At 41.0% G+C, this 19,526-nt stretch overlaps 1 protein-coding gene across 1 annotated transcript in view; it reads left to right on the top strand.

The window, feature by feature from the left end:
- The window catches only part of ECPAS (Ecm29 proteasome adaptor and scaffold), a 236,448-nt gene that overhangs the window by 133,712 nt on the left and 83,210 nt on the right, over nucleotides 1-19,526 (top strand). The window contains exons 30-37 of the mRNA XM_085864640.1: nucleotides 1,125-1,295; nucleotides 1,409-1,488; nucleotides 1,622-1,724; nucleotides 5,644-5,691; nucleotides 9,241-9,362; nucleotides 10,041-10,191; nucleotides 12,780-12,845; nucleotides 15,755-15,844. Coding sequence (XP_085720766.1) covers nucleotides 1,125-1,295; nucleotides 1,409-1,488; nucleotides 1,622-1,724; nucleotides 5,644-5,691; nucleotides 9,241-9,362; nucleotides 10,041-10,191; nucleotides 12,780-12,845; nucleotides 15,755-15,844 — 831 coding nt within the window. The remainder of the gene's footprint in view (nucleotides 1-1,124; nucleotides 1,296-1,408; nucleotides 1,489-1,621; nucleotides 1,725-5,643; nucleotides 5,692-9,240; nucleotides 9,363-10,040; nucleotides 10,192-12,779; nucleotides 12,846-15,754; nucleotides 15,845-19,526) is intronic.

Here is a 19,526-nt window from a genome sequence, read left to right as displayed (position 1 = left end):
CTCTCTCTCTCTCTCTCTGTTCATCTCTGATCGTCTGTAAATCTATGAATCTTCTGACCTCGATCGTTTAGCTCAAACACAAGAGCCGAGATTCCTGTGCACAAGACAAACAAACAAAAAAATCTGACAAATTTTTAGCTCACCTGGAACTTGGTTCTGGGGGAGCTTATGCGATCGAGCAATGTCCGTAGGTGAGTCAGTCAGCCAGTCACTCACTAAGTCAGTTTGTCAACATTTCAGTCATTATCGCTCATGATTTTGATGAAACTTGGTCACAAGCTTCATATCTGATGCCGAATGAAGGTGTATTGACCGCATCAAAATCTGCACTCATTGAGGAGGTTTACTGGGGGGGTTGACCCCCCCCCCCCAAAAATAGGTATTTGTTGTATTCTCCAAAACCGCACACACAATTTCGATGAAATTTGACCACAACCTTCATCACGAATGTTGTACCAAAGTGTGTCGACTGCATCAAAATCTGTGCTCATTAAAGGGGTCTACGGGAGGGTTTTGACCCCCCAAATAGGTATTTGCTCTCTTCTCTGAAACTACACACATGACTTCGATGAAACTTGACCACAACCTTCATCACCCGTGATGTACCTAAGTTTGTTCATGGCATTAAAAAATAAAAAATAAAAATTCAAAAGGGTCTAAGGAGGTCTGTGTGGGGTTTGAGTGACTGTTGCTCCTGATCCAGGTGAGCGTCAGGACAGGTGGTCCTATGTTTATTGTACATGAATAGACGAGTCATGAGGTGGAAAAGGGTGGAGGGAGAGAGGTAGAGGGTGATTAAGAGTAGAAGAGGCGAGGGATGGTTATGGGTGACATCATGAGGTGATGTACTCTTGAAAGACTGGAGGGAGGGGTAAGAGGAAATCGACATGGGCAATTGGTTTCACAGAATAGAGCAAGAAAGGAATGGAGGTGAGCAGTCAGCTTGGAATTGGGGAGGGTAAACAAGTATGTGAATCTGAAACACCACATACGACCTGGACGGGCTGGGGGACGATGGAGGGATGAGAGGACAAGAGGATGGGCGGAGTGAGGTCAGAAGTGAAATGATCGAAAATTTGCTATTATAACTGAATCACTCGACACCACTTTTCTTCCTGTTCCAGGGCGCAGCTTTTGGTTTTGCAACAATTGCACGGCAAGCTGGAGAGGCACTTTCACCACATTTGCCTGGCCTTGTACCTCGCCTTTATCGCTATCAATTTGACCCTAATCCTGGAGTACGACATTCCATGGTTGCGATCTGGACAGCACTTGTCCCAGAAGCGAAAAAGACCGTGAGTTTTTCGAGCCTGTTTTCAATCCCAAGTGTGTAATCTTGTGACAACATAATCCTGATAATGCTTTTTGAGAACCTTTTGTATATCGATGCATCTTTTTGTTTCCTCAGGTTGAAAAATACTTGCAAGAAATTCTGAAAGATCTGCTGTCTAACTTGACATCAGATATTTGGCGGGTTCGAGAGTCCAGGTAAACATGGAGAAAAGTTTTGAGTACAAATCTTTGTTGCTGAGTACAAATTCCAGTGAGTCTGATGGTGTTGAAATATATGTAGGTTACATATATGGCCTGACCTTTCTCATTTATCTTCTTTCCTTGATAGTTGCTTGGCTTTGAATGACCTTCTGAGAACACATTCAGCTGACCTCGTGGACCGATTGCCTGATATTTGGAAGGTGCTGTTTCGTGTGCGTGATGACATCAAGGTAAAGCTCATTTATCTGATTATTTGGGCAACTTATTTGAGACAAAATGTGTTGCTTTGTGAAAACAACAAAATGTGTTGCTTTGTGTTGCTGTGCATCTTATAAACTTGGTCGAGTGCATACCTCCATCAGACTGATCAGTTTACATTTTGTTACCCACTGATGTGCTGGATCTGGATCCGGACCTCCAAAATCGAATCAGCTTGTTCTTATCACCTACCCAACTCATCCGTCAAGTTTCATCCCAGTCCGTCAATAACTGTTTGAGATATTGTGCTTTGTATATCGATTTTGGTCCCATCTCTCAATGGTGAAGAATCACTGAAAAAAATTAAGAAATTCTCGTATCCGGATCCGGATTCGGATTCGGATCTTCACCAAAACTGAAACAATTGGTAGGTCCACCATGTTTTGTCTGAATCCGTCCACCACTTTTCGAGATATCGTGTTGTGTATAGTTTTTGGCCCTGCCACTCAATGATGAAGAATCACTGAAAAAATTCTCGTATCTAGATCCGGATCCGGATTTTCACCAAAATGTAATCAATTCAGCTTTGTCACATGACCAACCTGTCCACCAAGTTTTGCCGAAATTCTATTCATAGCTTCGAGAGATATCCTGCTCACAGACAGACAAACTGACAGACAGACAGACAAACAGGGGTGAAAGAGAGTGAGAGAGAGAAAAAAAAATCTCATACTCTGACCAGAAACAAGACACCACCATGGAAACAGAGACTTGAGAAGCAAAGAGACCGACTGAGGGTGGAAACGGGCCAAATAGAACAACTCAAGAGGGAAAATAGAAGTCCAAAGCTTATGAAAAGAATCAGACAAATCACAAAGAAATACAACATAGAAAACAATCGACTATTACCATAAGCTGCCCATAATAAACTCCAAATCCAATGGATAGCAAGGAAATTTTAAAAAGTACTATGATGAGTCCAACAACAGAAGAAATCAAAATAAAGTTTGAAAACAACCCGAAAAAGTTCTATCGAGAGCAATGGAAACGGAAAAGCAAATTGTGACAACTCCCCCTAAAAAAAGAGGACCGAGAAAAAAATTTGGGAAGGTATATTTGAAGACAAAAAAGACAACACATCAAGGAAGCAGAGTGGATGCAGCACTTGGCAAATAAAAAGCAACATCTCCAGGAAATGCACCCAATGACAATTTGATGAAGATAAAATTTGTAAACATCTCGCAAAAGTGGCAAACTCTAAATGCCCAGGCCCAGATGGGATTCCAAACTTCTGGCTAAAGCAACTGCATGCTCTCCACCCTCACTATGCTCGAGCATTTAACGAACTCATCCAAGGGGAACAGCCAATGGATGAATGGTCGCAGAAGGCAACACTCTTTAAATCCTGAAATCTGAAGAAACCCATTTACCCAACAAATATAGACCAACAACATGCAAACTTTTAACAGCTTTCATCACGGATGCGATTTACGACCACCTCACTCAACAAGGAGCTTCAGATGCAGAGCAGAAAGGATGTGAGAGAGGATGCTATGGAACAATAGACCACTTATTGTTGAACAAAACCATTCTCGAAAACTGCAAGCTCCGACAAACCGACTTATCCACGGCCTGGATAGATTACAAAAAAGCCTTTGATGGTGTCCCACATTCATGGATTATAAAATGCATGCAAGTATACAAAATTGACCCCCAAATAGTCACACTGATTGAGAAACCAATGATGTTCTGCATTACAATGCTGGTACTGCCTTACTTGGAAGGAAATATTGAAATCCCAGGAGTAAAGATACTACGTGGTATCTTACAAGGTGACAGCTTCCCCCCCGCCCCTTCCTGTTTTGTCTGGCTCTGAACTCGCTGAGTAACCTCATCAATGAACAAGGACATGGATACAATCTGACATGCAACAGAAGAATGACCAAAGAAACAAGAAAAGTAACACACCTACTGTACATGGATGATCTAAAACTCTTTTCACTGAATGATAAGAAACTGGCAGATCAACCTGAAACTACTCGGAGGACATCTGAATGGAGCTTGGTCTTGACAAATGTGCCAAATGCACATTTGTACATGAAAAAACAAAAAGAACAGACAACATCTCAATCGATCAAAGTACAACAATACAGGAACTAGAAAATGAAGCATCCTCCAAATACCTTGGACTACGAGAAGACGGCCCCCAGGTATAACACAAAAGAATGTGTAAAATAATCAGCAAGGAGTACCTACACAGAGTAAGACTAATTCTGAAGTCATCTCTCTCCCTAAGAAACAAAACCAAAGCTATAAACCAACTTGCAGTGCCGGCATTCCAATAGAGCTGTGTAATTATAAACTGGCCACAATTGGAGATCAACAATTTAGACACCAAAACAAGGAACCTTCAAACTATTCACACGATGTTCTGCAAAAACCAATGCATACCGAGGTTGTACTTACCGAGACGAGGAGGAGGAGGAGTTGGTTTGATGTAGCTTAACCAAGTGCACAGAACATCGTGTGTCGGACTAGCGGAGTATGTGCAAAGCTCAATAGACTATCGCATGAGATTTGCACATGAGCAAGAAGAAAACAACAAATCGGAAAAGGGATCCTTAATCCATTGAGCAACAAACTTCCAAAAACGGGTGCAAATTATGGATACTGCACAGGAAAACGAAACAAACAACCACAGCCCCAATGATCCCTTTGAACAACCACAGCAAAGACAAAAAAGGGAAAACTACAAAAATAAATATCAGCAGATATACTCTGACGAATGGGAGAACGACAAAAGAGCTTGACAGAATAGGGATCAACAAGGAAGGCTCTTTGGAATGGCGAAGAAGAGGTCAAATTAATTGGAATGGAGAATGAGTTATCATCAATACCCAGGACCAAGGACACCACACTAATGTCTTGAAGAAAATGGTGGGATTGAGCCAATCGGACAAATGCAGGTTTTGTGGGGAAGAAATAGAAAGTACCAGTCACCTCCTTTCGGGGTGTCAAAAACTCATGTCAGAACAGCTGTACACAGAAAGACATGACAGCGTCTGTCGAGTAATCCATTGGCACATCTGGAAACATTTCAACATCCCGGTCCCAGAACAATCATGGAGAGACAAACCAAGTCCGATCCTTTAAAATGAACATAAAATGCTCCCGTATGACAAGATGATCCCATCAAGTGTGGACGTTGCAAACAAAGCATTGCGCCAGGACATAGTGCTCAAACACAAAAAAGTAAAAATCGGCATTGTTAATCAAGGTTTCAGTTCCCAATGACTTTGGACTAAATGCCACAGAAATTATAAAAATGACCAAATACCAGAATCTGAAAAATGAGGTCAAGAAGATGTGGAAATTGAAGAAAGCTGCAATTATATCAGTGATAGTTGGAGCTACAGCAATGATAAAGAAAACCCTCACCAAGTATTTACAAATCATTCCGGGGAATATTACTCCAAACGAGCGACAAACAGAGGCTGTTGGAGGTTCAGTGAAGATTTTGAAAAGAGCCATTTGAGCGAGGTTATGAGAACGAAGTTTCACAGTTTGGTTCATGAATCGTGATGCTTTACCAAAAAGGAAGTACAGATTTTGAGTTCTGAGAGAACTTCCTCCCACCTCCTGAAACCCCAATGGAGATAACAACCAACAGGTAAAAACATGACCTCCGTCCACTTTCCATGGCGGAGGTAAATACAATCTCAGGAGGAACCACGGTAATACCACAGTAGATGAAGGTACATTGACTGTTGTATTATTTTATATAGTAAGTCTTTGCAGACAGATGTCCTGCTGATGAGTTTGAGAGTGAAGTGAAGAATGAAGTGGCCAGTCTCTTGATTTTTTATTTTTTTTTAAATTTAATTTAATTCTCGTTTTATTGTTGTTGGTAAATTCTAATCTCACTCCATTATGTTCTCATTCCTGTACCAGGATTCAGTGCGTAAAGCTGCTGACCACACACTGAAAACACTAAGCAAGGTATGCATTATGAGATCACTTCTCTGTACATTTCCTCCTCTTTCTGCTTCAACTCCACTTCCTTTGCTAACATCTTCCAACTTCCTTGGCAAGTATATTTTTTCAGTGGTGAAGAGAGCCTTTATGTTGTTACACCTTAAAAAAAATTATTCCTGTCTTATTTTTCTTCATTACCTGCTGCAGAATTGCCCCACTAGTTATTACATCACAAGTTATCAAGTCGATATTCTATCTTTTCTGTTAGCTTACCCCCATTTCACTTGCTCTAATAATTGATGGCAACCTCCTACGTGGATTCTTATCAAAGGAATCTTATAAAACCTCGTCGGTTTCCCATCTATGCAGAATCTAAATAAATCGAATATATTGCACTACTGTAATCCACCCTGAAGTTTTCCAGATGCTGTCTGAGTCCCAAAGTAACATTCTGAATACATTTCCTGACATTGCGGTTAATCTTCCTGACCTATAATTCCTTGCTACTTTGCTGAACCACCTGAATATTGGGACTGCATTTGCTATTCTCCAATTTTTCATTGCCTTGCCTCTCTTGGCCACTTAAATGCAAGGTATCAAATTTCATTTTCCAAATTTTTATTCCACCAAGAAAGGATTCATGAGGCTCTATCTATAATAATAAATGTAATTGAGTCAGTCAGTCTCCTCCATAACTCCAAAACATTGGAAACCTCGTGGCCCACAACTTTGCATGCACTGAGGGAACGCCAAGGGACTGCATGAATGAAAACTGGGTGGTGGGTAAATTTAAACACTCCATTTGAGGATAATTTTGGGGGGGTGCTCATCACAAAAAACAAAATGAGCCTTACAGAGATGGCGTTACGCCATCTTGGTCAGCCCTCTGTCAGCTCGTTGGGGTCTTAAGTTGCCATTTTGTTTGGCTTCCTCAACAATGCCTTGACTTGGAACAGGCCGCGACGTTTTTTTTTAATGATAAAGCGCTGAAATTTCTTTTCCCCACTTTCCTCACTCTTATCATCGGATGCCTGATATTCATACCTACAAACTGCTGTACATATCGCTTTTGTTGGAGCTATAGATTTCAAATCAGGAGCTTGGAGCAATTTCATGCATTATATGATGTCATTTTCATGATGGGCTGTCACAGACTAATTAAAGTATACAATGAAAATGTGATTTTGGCTTTGAGGATCGGATATCGTTCGGACTAAATAAGTTTCAATCTGGAGTGAAATCTGAAAATTTAAATAAATCAACGATTCTTATAACTAAGTGTATATACCTATTTCCTTTAAGCAAGCAAGGCTATGGTCCCTCCTTTTTCCTATCGAAATGCTGACTATAATTCACGCACCGGTACTTGTGCTTTGAGCCGCGTCTCAGACGCTGGCTCTAAGAGAGCTCTGCGTGCTTCTTCTTCTTCTTCTTCTTCTTCTTCTTCTTCTTCTTCTTCTTCTTCTTCTTCTTCTTCTTCCTCTTCTTCTTCCTCTCCTTCTTCCTCTTCTTCCTCTCCTTCTTCCTCTTCTTCTTCCTCTTATTCCTCCTCTTCTTCCCCTTCTTCTTCCTCTTCTTCTTCCTCTTCTTCTTCCTCTTCTTCTTCCTCTTCTTCCTCTTCTTCTTCTTACAAAACCTTTATGACGCGGCTCTTGGACACATTTGTTCTTGTTGTTTGTTTGTCGCGTTATTCCTCTTGCAGTTCTAGACCAATTGCATCCAGACTTGCTACAGAGGATCAGCATGACCCCAATTAATGTATAGGGGTGTTTTTATCTTTGCCGGTAATTGGGGGGGGGCGAGGTGGGGGACGCAAATTCTCTATGTAAATGTGTATCGGTGGCAACGCTTTGAGGTGGGGGAGGGTATTAGAAGTCTCCACCATTTTACAGCACAGTATTCCTGTCCCCACATTTTCCAGTATTTTTAATTATAACCAGTCGGTATGTTTTTGCTTCATGCACATAACCTGGGTTATTTATATACTGAAACGCAAAAGAAACTTACCACCTTTTAAACCTCCAAATATCAACAATAACACTGCATGTAGTAAATGTGTGAACTTATTTGTGGACAATAGTGTCCTCACCGTCAGACAAAACGGTCATGGATGGTCACTTGAACCTTCAATGGTCACTTCATAGCACAGCTGTTGAACAGCCGTTTTGACTGTCGGTGATTAGCCAAGGGGTACGGGATGATTTTAATGAGCTACACATGATATCTTGATATTGGCTTTAAAAAGGCCAGTGCAAAAATGGGCATTTCAATCAACATGCCACGATTGTCAAGGGATCAATGGCAGTGTGCCTTGGGCATACTGCTAGGCAGATTGAGCTACCGTGAGGTGGCACGTCGCCTTGGCTGTTCACACCAGACGATATCAGCCCTGGTGGACAGAGACACCCTCCACAACTCTGCAGATGACAGACCTCGATCAGGGAGGCCAAGAGTCACCACTGCAAGGCAGGACAGGCAGATGGTCCTAAGTCAGATGGCTTCAGACATTGAGGACTGAGTGGGACAGAATCCAGCAGCAATCCATCCAAAGACTGGTAGGCAGTATGCGCCGACAATGCACTGCCTGTATCCAAAACAATGGTGGCCACACAAAACCCTAACAGCTTGAAAGGGGACTGACATTGCACCCTGTGCTGTTCTGTACCGCAGAACAAACTTATGAGATGGTGTATCTTGGTCAAAAACTTGACATGTCATCAATAAAATGCCAATGTTTCAATTAGCAATTGTTGGTTTGTTTTATTTTGAACTGTTACAATTTTATTACATTTCAAACAAGTGGTAAGTTTCTTTTGCGTTTCAGTATATTTGTGTATACAGAGCTGCCAGTTGCCTATAAACTGCACAAATAAAGGTATGCGTTAGAAGAACGTGTTGCATGCTTGGAGCAAGATCACCTGCTAGTATGTATATAATAAAGGTGCTCTGCTAGTATGTATGAAATTTCCAAAGCATCAAACTTAACTTTTTCCACTGTTTGAAGAATTATATTTAGTGAAGAAATGATTAAGGAATTTGCCAAAATTAACCAGCTTCATCGAGTGCAACAAAAAATAATTAACTATCGGGATTGTTGCAAAGGCAGCCATGGTTAGGTTCTCCATGGGGAATCACCGGAGTTAGGAAGGCAAAATAAATTAAATTAAAGATCAAAATAAAAGAATGAATGAACGAATAGCATGACGGGGGGGGGGGGGATTGGGGTGAGTAAAGCAACGGATGAGGGTGAGTAAAGGAACTTTGAAAAACTTCCACTCAAGTTTTTTTTTTCTGACAACACATTTCCACTTTAATGCAACTTAAAAATCATTGTAAGTTTTGAAGTTCGATTTAAACGATGTAAATGCCTAGAAGTGTGTGTGTGTGTGTGTGTGTGTGTGTGTGTGTGTGTGTGTGTGTGTGTGTGTGTGTGTGTGTGTGTGTGTGTGTGTGTGTGTGTGTGTGTGTGTGTGTGTGTGTGTGAGACGGTGAAGCGACGGGTGGTTTTTGCTAGTTTGTATTAAAGTTAATATGGTACAGCAGCAATGTGTAATAGATTATGGTTTCGTTTAGGTGACTGTCCGGCTCTGTAATGAGGAAAGTGCTGGGAGAGGCCAGCGTGCGGTCACGGGGGTTCTCCCCTGCCTATTGGACCAGGGGATCACGAGCTCAGTGGAGGAGATCCGCACCCTCAGGTAATAACCAATTTCATCGTATTAATTTAAGAATAATACTTCACAGAGAAAACTGATGCTTGTTATTGTTGCAGCTGGAAACATCTTGGTAACCATGGACCACACACCATTCATATATGGCCACAGTGCTCATATACGCGTGCAGGACATATGTCATTCTTGTGGACTCTCAACCTCATCCATGTCCTTTAAAATAAATGCGATTAATATGATGCGCAAATATGTTATTTATATGAATCGTCGAAGTGGCCAAAAAATTGAGTGATTAATAATGGAGCAGCAGTGCATTTCCACTTCTGGAATTGCTATATTGATGTCTATGAGTGCAGCACTTGTACATTAATGATAAAATCAGATGACGACAGTTTGCAAAAAGTGTCTTTCTAGCAAGAGGAGTGTGTTTGTCTGTCAGTGTAGACTTGATTCTAACCACCTATATTGATGGACACCGGCTCATCGTAGCATCTACCAGCTGCATGCATAACCAAGCAGCTTTTAACGGACACAGCAATCACGACCCATTTCTTACCTTGGAAAAACTACGCTTATAGTTGCTGATTTGAAAATGCACGCTCCCTTCTGCCAAAGATTAAAAAAAATTGCTCTGCAGTCGGTGTATTAAATTATTGTCGTGATGTACGTGTGATTTTTTGTGCTGCTCACCCCTTGTGCTCTTAGCATTAGTACACTGGTGAAGGTAAGCAAGGGAGCAAGGCAGTTGCTTCGACCACATATCTCCCAGGTGGTGCCAGCTTTGCTCGAGGCACTGGCTGGACTTGAGCCTCAGGTGCTGAGTTACCTGAGCCTACGAGCATCACAGAACGAGCAGGTAACTTACCTATGATATAATCTTGTTACCTCACCCCAAGTGTTTTGGTTTTACATGTTGCTGCACCTGTCTACCTCGACGGAAATTGCATGTTTTTTTAATGCAAAAACTTTGCTTTTATGCTATCGTACGTCAATGCATAAAAATTGTACGTGGAAAAATTTTAGTGAAATGAAAATGTCATTTTGTATATATATATATATATATATATATATATATATATATATATATATATATATATATATATATATATATATATATATATATATATATATATATTTTTTTTTTCAACTGTCTTTTCCCACTTTAAACGCGGCTCGAATCGCTCACTACAGTTAGCATCTGTTACATTTTGCCCTCTTCTGAGTAAGGCATACATACAGCAAAAAAGCTCAGTGAGATGTGTGCCACCTGTTTCTTGGCACTCCTTATCACGGCAGCTCGCAACCAGGGAATGGCAATCTTACATCATGCAATGTCATCAGCACTGGCTCCACGCAAGGCCGAACTAATCAATACTGCTCTACGATAACCACACACCTCTCATAACACCTTCACTGTGCATGCCAAGCTCTGAACTGTTGGGAGAGCATTTTCTATAATGTCATCAAAGCGAAAGGATTGTGACTTTTCGTGCAATCCAGCAAAGTCCAACATGTATTATAGTATTTAATAGGCACCATGAATGAATGATTACTTTCCAAAAAGACTGCAAAAGTTGCCAAAAATGCAGAAGTTGAGCGTCCGTGCATCCCTGCCTTGCACTAGCACTTGAGATAAAGGTTAATATCAAGTTATGACATAATGTTGACTAAATGATATTCTTATCTTAGCTTGTAACTTTTTTTTTTTTTGCCAAATAAATTTTATAAAAATGTTAAACTTATGCAAAATGATAAATAATCATATATATATATATATATATATATATATATATATATATATATATATATATATATATATATATATATATATATATATATATATATATATATATATATAAATAATAAGTGGTGCAGGCGATTCCGTGTTTCAAACAATGCAAAATGTATGCGTCCTTTCAATCAAACATCAGCAAAGCAATCAGAGTTTGCGGCAACGATGTGTTGTTAACTGTGATTAATGCTTGACCATATAACTAAAATTTTGGATTATAAAACTAAAATAAGATGCCTGTGAGCAAATTAACACAAATAATTGAGATGTGAGAAAAATGTCATGCGCCGTAAGGGCTTTCAATGCTGTTTGAAGGATAGAGACTCAAGGCACGAGTCAGTGGCTTGGACTTTAATCGCTTGCTTTGGCTTCTTGAGGTGAATGACATGGAAACAGTAGTATAGTTATACACAACAATAAATCCATATATTACAAGGTCATATTCTATACTTGCAAACAGCAGAGCATATTAAAGGATTTTCAAACCATTCATTCAACGAAGGCGTCACGCCATGACCCGTAGGTTTCTGAAATGCCATCGAAGTGAAAGGATTGTTCCTTTTCGTGCAATCCGACAAAATCCAACACATGCAGGGTTTTATACAAATCATTGAGACGAGAGATTGGCTTGAAGCTGCTTCTCTTCCGTCATTTTCATCTGGGGCTAACCATCTTGTGCTCGATGTCTCATCGAGTACATTGCGCGTAAACACTTGCTGCTCAGACACTCGCAAGGATTGTTTTACAAAACTCATCTTGTGAAACCTGTCCCTTAGGATCTTGGACTCGACAAGATGAGACTCCACTCCAGATATGAAAACTAATAGCATCATGACGAGACATTAAGCAGACCTGTCTTTAAGAAAGGATGTTGGCAGAGTCGTGCTCCCCACAATTTTATCCCCTGCGTGCCTTTATTTTGTGAAAGCCATCCTTCACAAATTGCTTTCCTCACAAAAGGTGTTGCACCTGGATGAGTTGATCTTCAGACGTCCAATGGAGTGGGGTACAGGTGTATTCCCTGAATTGTGTTTAAATTTTTAAAACTTTCTGTCTCGACTGTCTTCCGAAGGCCAAACCAAATATAATTACGTTCACCCACATTACAAGCAGTTCAACTTAACACATCTTAAATATCCTAATAAAGTGAAAACACACCCACGGTCTGACTATTCACACCTTACACTTGTATTGTGTGTTTGTTTTTGTGTATTTTTCTATTAGTTTCACATGCAGTTAGCATTAGAAACATGTTCCTCCTATGTTTGTCATTATTTTGTGTTTGCAGGCTTTTGTTTCCTCCTTTCTTGCTTCTATAATGTATCTATTCTAATTTTATTCTGACATACCTTATCCAGGATGTTACTCAGGCAATTTCGATACTCTTCTTTGGTCCTGTACTGCTCATTCTGCATGCTCTTAAGAGGAACATTGAGTTCTCTCTATCTGTCATGCTGAACGAGCTGTGTGTAAAATGGTCTCATTAAGCTGACTGAAATAGCCAAAGCTACCACACAGCCTTTATCATCCCCTGATCTCTGACTAACACACAAACTGCCAAGAAAGGAGGAACATCATGGTGAATGCACATCATAACATTTGATTGCAGTTTTGTGTATTGGCTGATTGAGAGTTCTGTCATGTTTGTGCAGGTTCAGATGGACTCTTTGAGATTGAGTGCTGCTAAGAGTTCTCCTTTGATGGAGACTATTACCATGGTAGGTTCAAGAAGGTTTAGCAGTGTTTTGTGCTCTGCCGGAGGCATTACGTTTGCGGGTTGTCCGTCCGTCCGTGTGATGATTTTGTTACTGTGATAACTTGTAAACTGCTGAAGGAATTTTTTGTTTGTTTTTTTTCAACCAAACTTGGTACCGTTTTTACAGCCACTTTTCCCTGCTGTGCAGGGGTTTGGCTTTTTCTTGAGGCAATGTTTTATGGCCGGATGCCCTTCCTGACGCCAACCCTGGTCGCCTCTTACGACACACAGGGATATGGTACACCTATTCTAACCGGGGCATACACCGGGACCAGTACACTGGTACTCATTTCGCCGACCTCGGAAGGATGGCAGGCTGAGTCAACCCCCTGGTGTTAATTCAGCAGCCAATGGGGCTTGAACTCAGGACCCTAGGATCCCAAGCCGCCACCCAAACCACTAAGCCAACACCAGGCTTAACCAAACTTGGTACAAAGGTGTTTTATGACGCAAAGATGAACTGATTAGGTTTTGGGGTCAAAGGTCACGTGACCTGTACCTGAAAGTAGCACATTTTCGTTACCACGATAACTTGTGAACCGCTCAGAGGGATTTTCACCAAACTTGGTACAAGCATGTACTATGACGCTAAGATGAACTGGTAAGATTTTGTGGTCAAAGGTAAAGGTCATGTGACCTTTTGCTGAAAGTAGTAGATTTCCATTACTGCAATAACCTGTGAACCACTAAAGCGGTTTTGACCAAACTTGCCATAACTATGGACTGTAATACGAAGATGAACTGATGAAATATTTGGTTCAAAAGGTCAAAGGCTGAAGGTAAGGTGCCCTTTAATTGAACATCTGTTACTGCAATAACTTATGAACCACTGAAGAGATTTCAACCATACTTAACACACTTATGGACTGTAATACAAATATGAACCGATTGTTTGTGATTGAACAGGTTAAAAATCAAAGGTCATGTCCCCTTCAAAAATCATTTTGCAGATCATAACTCGAGTTCGAAGCATCTGATGTCTCTCTTCTGTGTATCTGTCCTCTCTCTCTCTCTTTCTCTCTCTCCCCCCCACCTTTTCTCGCTCTCCCTCTCTCAAGGGACCTTTGGGTTTTTTTTTCATGTGGCCTTCAATTGAGATCTAACGTAACAGTGGGTTGACATCTAACGTGGGCAGAGGCATATCCATTGATGCATTCACATCAAATTCTACTTTCTAGTTATTATTGATCTGGTTACTTCATTTCCCCCTTAATATCCACATGTGTTTTTTGTAGTATTATGGATTTAGAGGTTGCAACTGCATGATGATGATTTTATTTATCAAATGGAGCCCAAGAAAGAAACTGGTTTGGTTATTACACCTTTACGACAGGTATTTTGGTGTCACAAATATATGGATTAGGCTGAAAGCAAACTATTGATCATCCATGTACAAAATATGGTGAAGAAAGATATCGGTGGGATTTGTGTACGTGATGCTTCCATTAAATTATTTAATTATTCCCGACACTGTAGGTGGACAGAGGTTATGTTTTCACCCCTGTTTGTCTGTTTGTCTGTCTGTCTGTGACAGATATCTCAAAAAGTTATGGAAGGGTTCAGGTGAAACTTGGTGGACAGGTTGGGTGTGTGACAAGGACAAATTGATTCAATTTCAGGAGAGATCCAGATCTTGATCTGGATACGAGGGTTTTTTATTTCCCAGTGATTCTTCACCATCGAGAGATGGGGCCAAAAACGTTATTTAACCTGCTATTTCAAAAAGTTGTGGATGGATTACAATAAAACTTGGTGGATGATTTGGGTAGGTGACTAGAACAAGGCAATTAGATTTGGGTTAAGGTGCGGATGCAGATGCGGCCTATCAGTGGGATACAAAGCGTTCAAACTTGGAGATTATCCATGTGTTACCGAGTGCCATTCTCGTTTTTATTTATCATGCATAGATTGAGGTGGTTGAGCCTATTGACTGATTTGTCCACAATAGTAGTAATAATAATACAAACAACAACAACAACCACCATAGACGGTCGATGGCTGCTTGCATGTGACACCTGGGTTTGTGAATTTTGTTTATAGTTACAGGAACCGCTGCCCTCACAATAACTGCACTCTGAGATATTAAGCAGTGTAACCAGGTGCTGAGGAAGATCTGAGAAAATTGGACGAATCGCGATCCACAGTTGAGAGCAGGAATTTATTATTTGGCCAGGGTCCCGGCAAAATACCTCGTTGACTCTTCGTTTAAAGACACTGTGGGATCTTTAACATCCAATAATAAATGCAAGCAGATAGGTCCCAGCTTAGGGGTTCATTGTGCAAAGGGACGACGCGCGCTTGATGCAGCATCCCACCTGCCAGTGGCACAGTTTATAGTCGAGCCAAGAAGATAACCCAGACTGGACAGCTCATAAATAAATGCACTACCTTTGCACCATCCTGTCGGACCATCCGCAATAAGCACACGAGTAGTTTGTTTTGACAAGCTCATTTGTTTTATTTCATTTTTTTTTTTTTTCATCGATTTGGTTTGGGAAATTTTTTGGGGGGTGCTGCCTTCCTGTAGGTGGCATTCTGATGCCCATTCCAGGTTGTCTTGAGGACATGGAATTAATAAAGCATGTAGACCTGACCAGATGGGGCAGACAAAAGTACCCCTTACCTGAAGGCCATAAATGAGCCACCTGGATTTTTTTTCTGTAATGTCAGTCTGAGAGTGACAGTCTTTCTGAGACAACTGTATCTTTCTTTCCAGAAGCGTATGATCCAAATCATTAATACTGCTCCATTCAGGGAGATTTCAACCAACAATTTCTGGGATTCCAGTCCGGTGTCCCAAGCATGAATCTGTGATGTCACATATTCGTTGATGTGCGCACCAATTGTGCTTGTTTGTTTGTGTGTGCACAGTGTGTGCAGCAGGCGGATCACAATTCTCTCACCGAGCTGATCCCTCGCCTTGCTGACCTCCTGCGTCGCGGTGTCGGCTTAGGAACAAAGGTATCTGAACATTCATTGATGCCGCATATCCGATGTATGTTCTTAAAAGCTTTCAGTGCAAGTCTATATTATCTGGTAACTTTAACTTGGCAGATTCAGGCCATATAAATGTTGTATATTCTCATTAAAACGAACACTCTTTGAAACAAATTACACTGAAATGACAATAAAGCAATTGAATAACACTTTTTTTTTTTTGTTATTTTGAAGATATTTGTCTCAAAGGCTACTTCAAGAGCGAGTCTCGTTCGGATTGAAAGAATTAAATGTTAATGAGACTGCAGTATTACATACAAAAAGATGGCAGTTGTTTTTTTTTTCTTTCGCTCCAGATGTCAGACATTCCTTGCCTTCTCATTACTTTTATCCCTTCCAAATGTCTTCCTTTTCTCACACTTCTTCCCCATCTTCTCTACTCCCCCTTTCCCTACCCAACCTTATCGCATTACCTTTCTCAATTATCCTCCTCCAACTTCATTCTGTATCACTGATTTGTTGAGGGAATTCACATTTTCGAGAAGGGAATGACTCTTGGGACAATTTATCGAAGATAAACACAGCTTTCCAACCTTTTTATTGTGATATAAACATGCAACGTTTGTGAAATGTATACAAATCATATAAGATGCATCTCTAACAAATGCCACCTTCGTGTAAGTGTGGGAATTGCTGAAGAATTGTGGGGGTGGGGGTGGGAGGGAGGAGAGGGGGTAAGTGGAGATGGAGATAGGGATTTAAAAAACGAGAGCCATATAACCAAAGGGTTGTATGACTCACTTCAACCACACGGTATGGAATCACATCATGGAACCCCCCCCCCCCCCCCACAAAAACAACAGTTTAACATATGGTATGCTGTGAATACTTGCAATTTTATCAACTACAGAGTATTTGAAGCATCAGGTACTGGATATGTACACAGTGGAATGACAAAAATATTGTGCATGAAGAGGGAGAACTGAGATGCAGGACAAAATAATGAGAATAATAATGTCAGAAATGAGGTAAATTGAAAAAATTGAAAGGAAAAAAAAAATGTAGAATTGGATGAACTTTGCAGTTTTGCATTGAACGAGTGTCAACCAAGTGGAGTTGTTAAATAGCGTGTCCTGTATGATGGCGCAGGGCTTTCGTAAATATGATGTATAGGGATGATGGCAGAAATAAGGTCGAAGGAAACGAGCTACGTGTAATCTATATTAGTGTGTGTGTGTGTGTGTGTGTGTGTGTGTGTGTGTGTGTGTGTGTGTGTGTGTGTGTGTGTGTGTGTGTGTGTGTGTGTGTGTGTGTGTGTGTGTGTGTGTCCGTCCTCCATAAGGCCAAAAAAAAAAAAATGTTGCATTGGCGTAACCCGCCCGACCCTAAAAATTCCGCCGACCCTACGTTTTTTTTTTTTGTTTTTTTGCTATCGATTTGAAGTATCTTGTTGATCGCGATCGCGATCGCAAAAACCCGGAAGTGTTTCGGACAGAACCCGCCGACAAAAATGGTGGTACTCAAGCCGGGGGAGATTTTGGGAGGGATTTATTAGGATTTATTAAATTTTTGGATTTATTATCCAAAAATTTTGGGATTTATTAGGAAAAAAAAAAAAAAAAAAAAAGATCCCGACCGACCTACCCTATTTTTCAGTGACCCGTTACGCCAATGCAACATTTTTTTTTTTTTGGCCTAACTCCAAAACCATGAAATCTAGCAGCTTGAACCTTTGCATGCAAATGAAGAAAACTCCAAGGAAGTGCAAGAATGTAAATTGGGTGTTTGGGTTAATTAGAACACCCCTTTTGAAGATCATTAACAGCCTTATTTAATTATATCCTTTATCAGGCACCATCCTCGGCCATCTCGCTCTCTGGGGTCTTAAGGCATATCCTGGGTAACCTTGCTGGGGTCCGAAGCCGCCATGTTTTTTGGTCTGCCCAACCTTACCTTGACTTGGTGCAAGTCGCAATGATTTCTTTACAATGAAGTTGTTGTTTTCACTTTCCTCACTCATATTATCAAATGCCTGTTCATCAAAGCTACGAATCACTGGGTATATTGCAATGCAAATAAACGCCTGGAGGCACCAGCGTTCCTGGCTTTATTTCATTTCCGCACATGTCAGACGCTCTAGAATCTCTTAAACTGAGCCAAATTACAAAATTTAAGCTCCGAAATCGAACTTAGGGCTCTTTCACACCTTGACGTTTTAGCCAGCGTATGGGAAGGTCTCAAAATGTATGTAAAATGCTGTCGTACGCTGAACTATTGATGTTTTTTTTAAGTTTTGGGTGAATTATAACGTGTTGGACGTATGCAAAACGTATTAGTAACGTACACAGAACGTTTCAATCACATAGAGATAACTTGTACCAACAAATGCTGAGTGTGTTGTCGGCGTTCACAACCTATGCCCAACGATAGTCTAACTTATGCATAGCGCGGCAGCATATCGCCGACGATCACGTGGCGTAGGCTATTAATAGGCTGCGGATCGACGAATCAAATATTAACCGCACTAGACATCCAAGTGTGAAGCCGCTGTCACACCTTGACGTTTTAGCCAGCGTATGCTGACGTATGAAAAATTTGCCGAACCAAGCTGGCACACGTCGAATACGTTATGGGTAAGTTTTGTATACGTCGTAGTAAGTTGGCATACGTCGTCATACGCCGAGTACATCGAGAAATTTTCAGCATGTTGAAAATTTCTCGACGTACTCGGCGTATGACGCACGTTCCACATAATGCTGGCCATAAGTTGTAGGCACGTTACGCGATCGTTGACACACGTCGACACACGTTACTTGTACGTTACTCATAAGTCGAAACACGTCAATTTAATGGTTAGCGTCAGGGTTCCAGACTCCCTAGTTTATTTATTTATTTATTTATTTATTTATTTTCCTTCGGTATGACGGTGATGTTAACACTTCAATTTATAGTGCGGTTATGATTTAAATCGTTGAGTGGCGGCCTATTAATTATATTATATTATAACCACACTAGAAATCGAAGTGTCACCATCACCGCCATACCGAAGAAACAAAAAAAAATAAAAAAAATAAACACCAGGGAGTCTGGAACCCTGACGCTAACCATTATATTGACGTGTTTCGACTTATGAGTAACGTACAAGTAACGTGTGTCAACGATCGCGTAACGTGCCTACAACACGTTGCTCAGAGGTTAGAAATAAGTTTCGGGTACGCTAAACATTATCTCAACGTGTTTCGACTTATGAGTAGCTTACAAGTAACGTGTGTCAACGACTGCGTAACGTGCCTACAACTTATGGCCAGCGTTATGCGGAACGCGTGTGTCCACACGCTGGCATACTTCGAAAAATTTCAAGCATGGAAAATTTGTCTAACACCTCGGCGTACTACGACGTATGCCAGCATACAAAGACGTATGCCAGCGTACTACGAAAAAAAAGCCAGCGTACTACGCCGTATGCCAACGTGCTCTTAACGTATACAAACTTACCCATAACGTTCGGATATGTTCGACATGACCTTTCCTGGGAAAGCCACATTTCAAACCTCGCCTCCAATGCCAGTCGTCGACTGGGAATCCTCCATCGTGCAAGGTCCTTCCTCGGCCCACCTGAGCTCCTGACCACTTACAAAGCTTTTGTCCGTAGCCTGATGGAGTACTGCTCTCCCCTCTGGGCTGGTGCCCCTGCCTCCCACCTTTC

This window comes from Eptatretus burgeri, chromosome 2 (genome assembly GCF_056783735.1).
Source record: "Eptatretus burgeri isolate ZD-2024b chromosome 2, Ebu_testis_v1, whole genome shotgun sequence".
Lineage (NCBI taxonomy): Eukaryota > Metazoa > Chordata > Myxini > Myxiniformes > Myxinidae > Eptatretus > Eptatretus burgeri.
The sequence above is the reverse complement of the archived record's forward strand: the minus strand, read 5'-3'. Positions and strand labels throughout refer to the sequence as shown.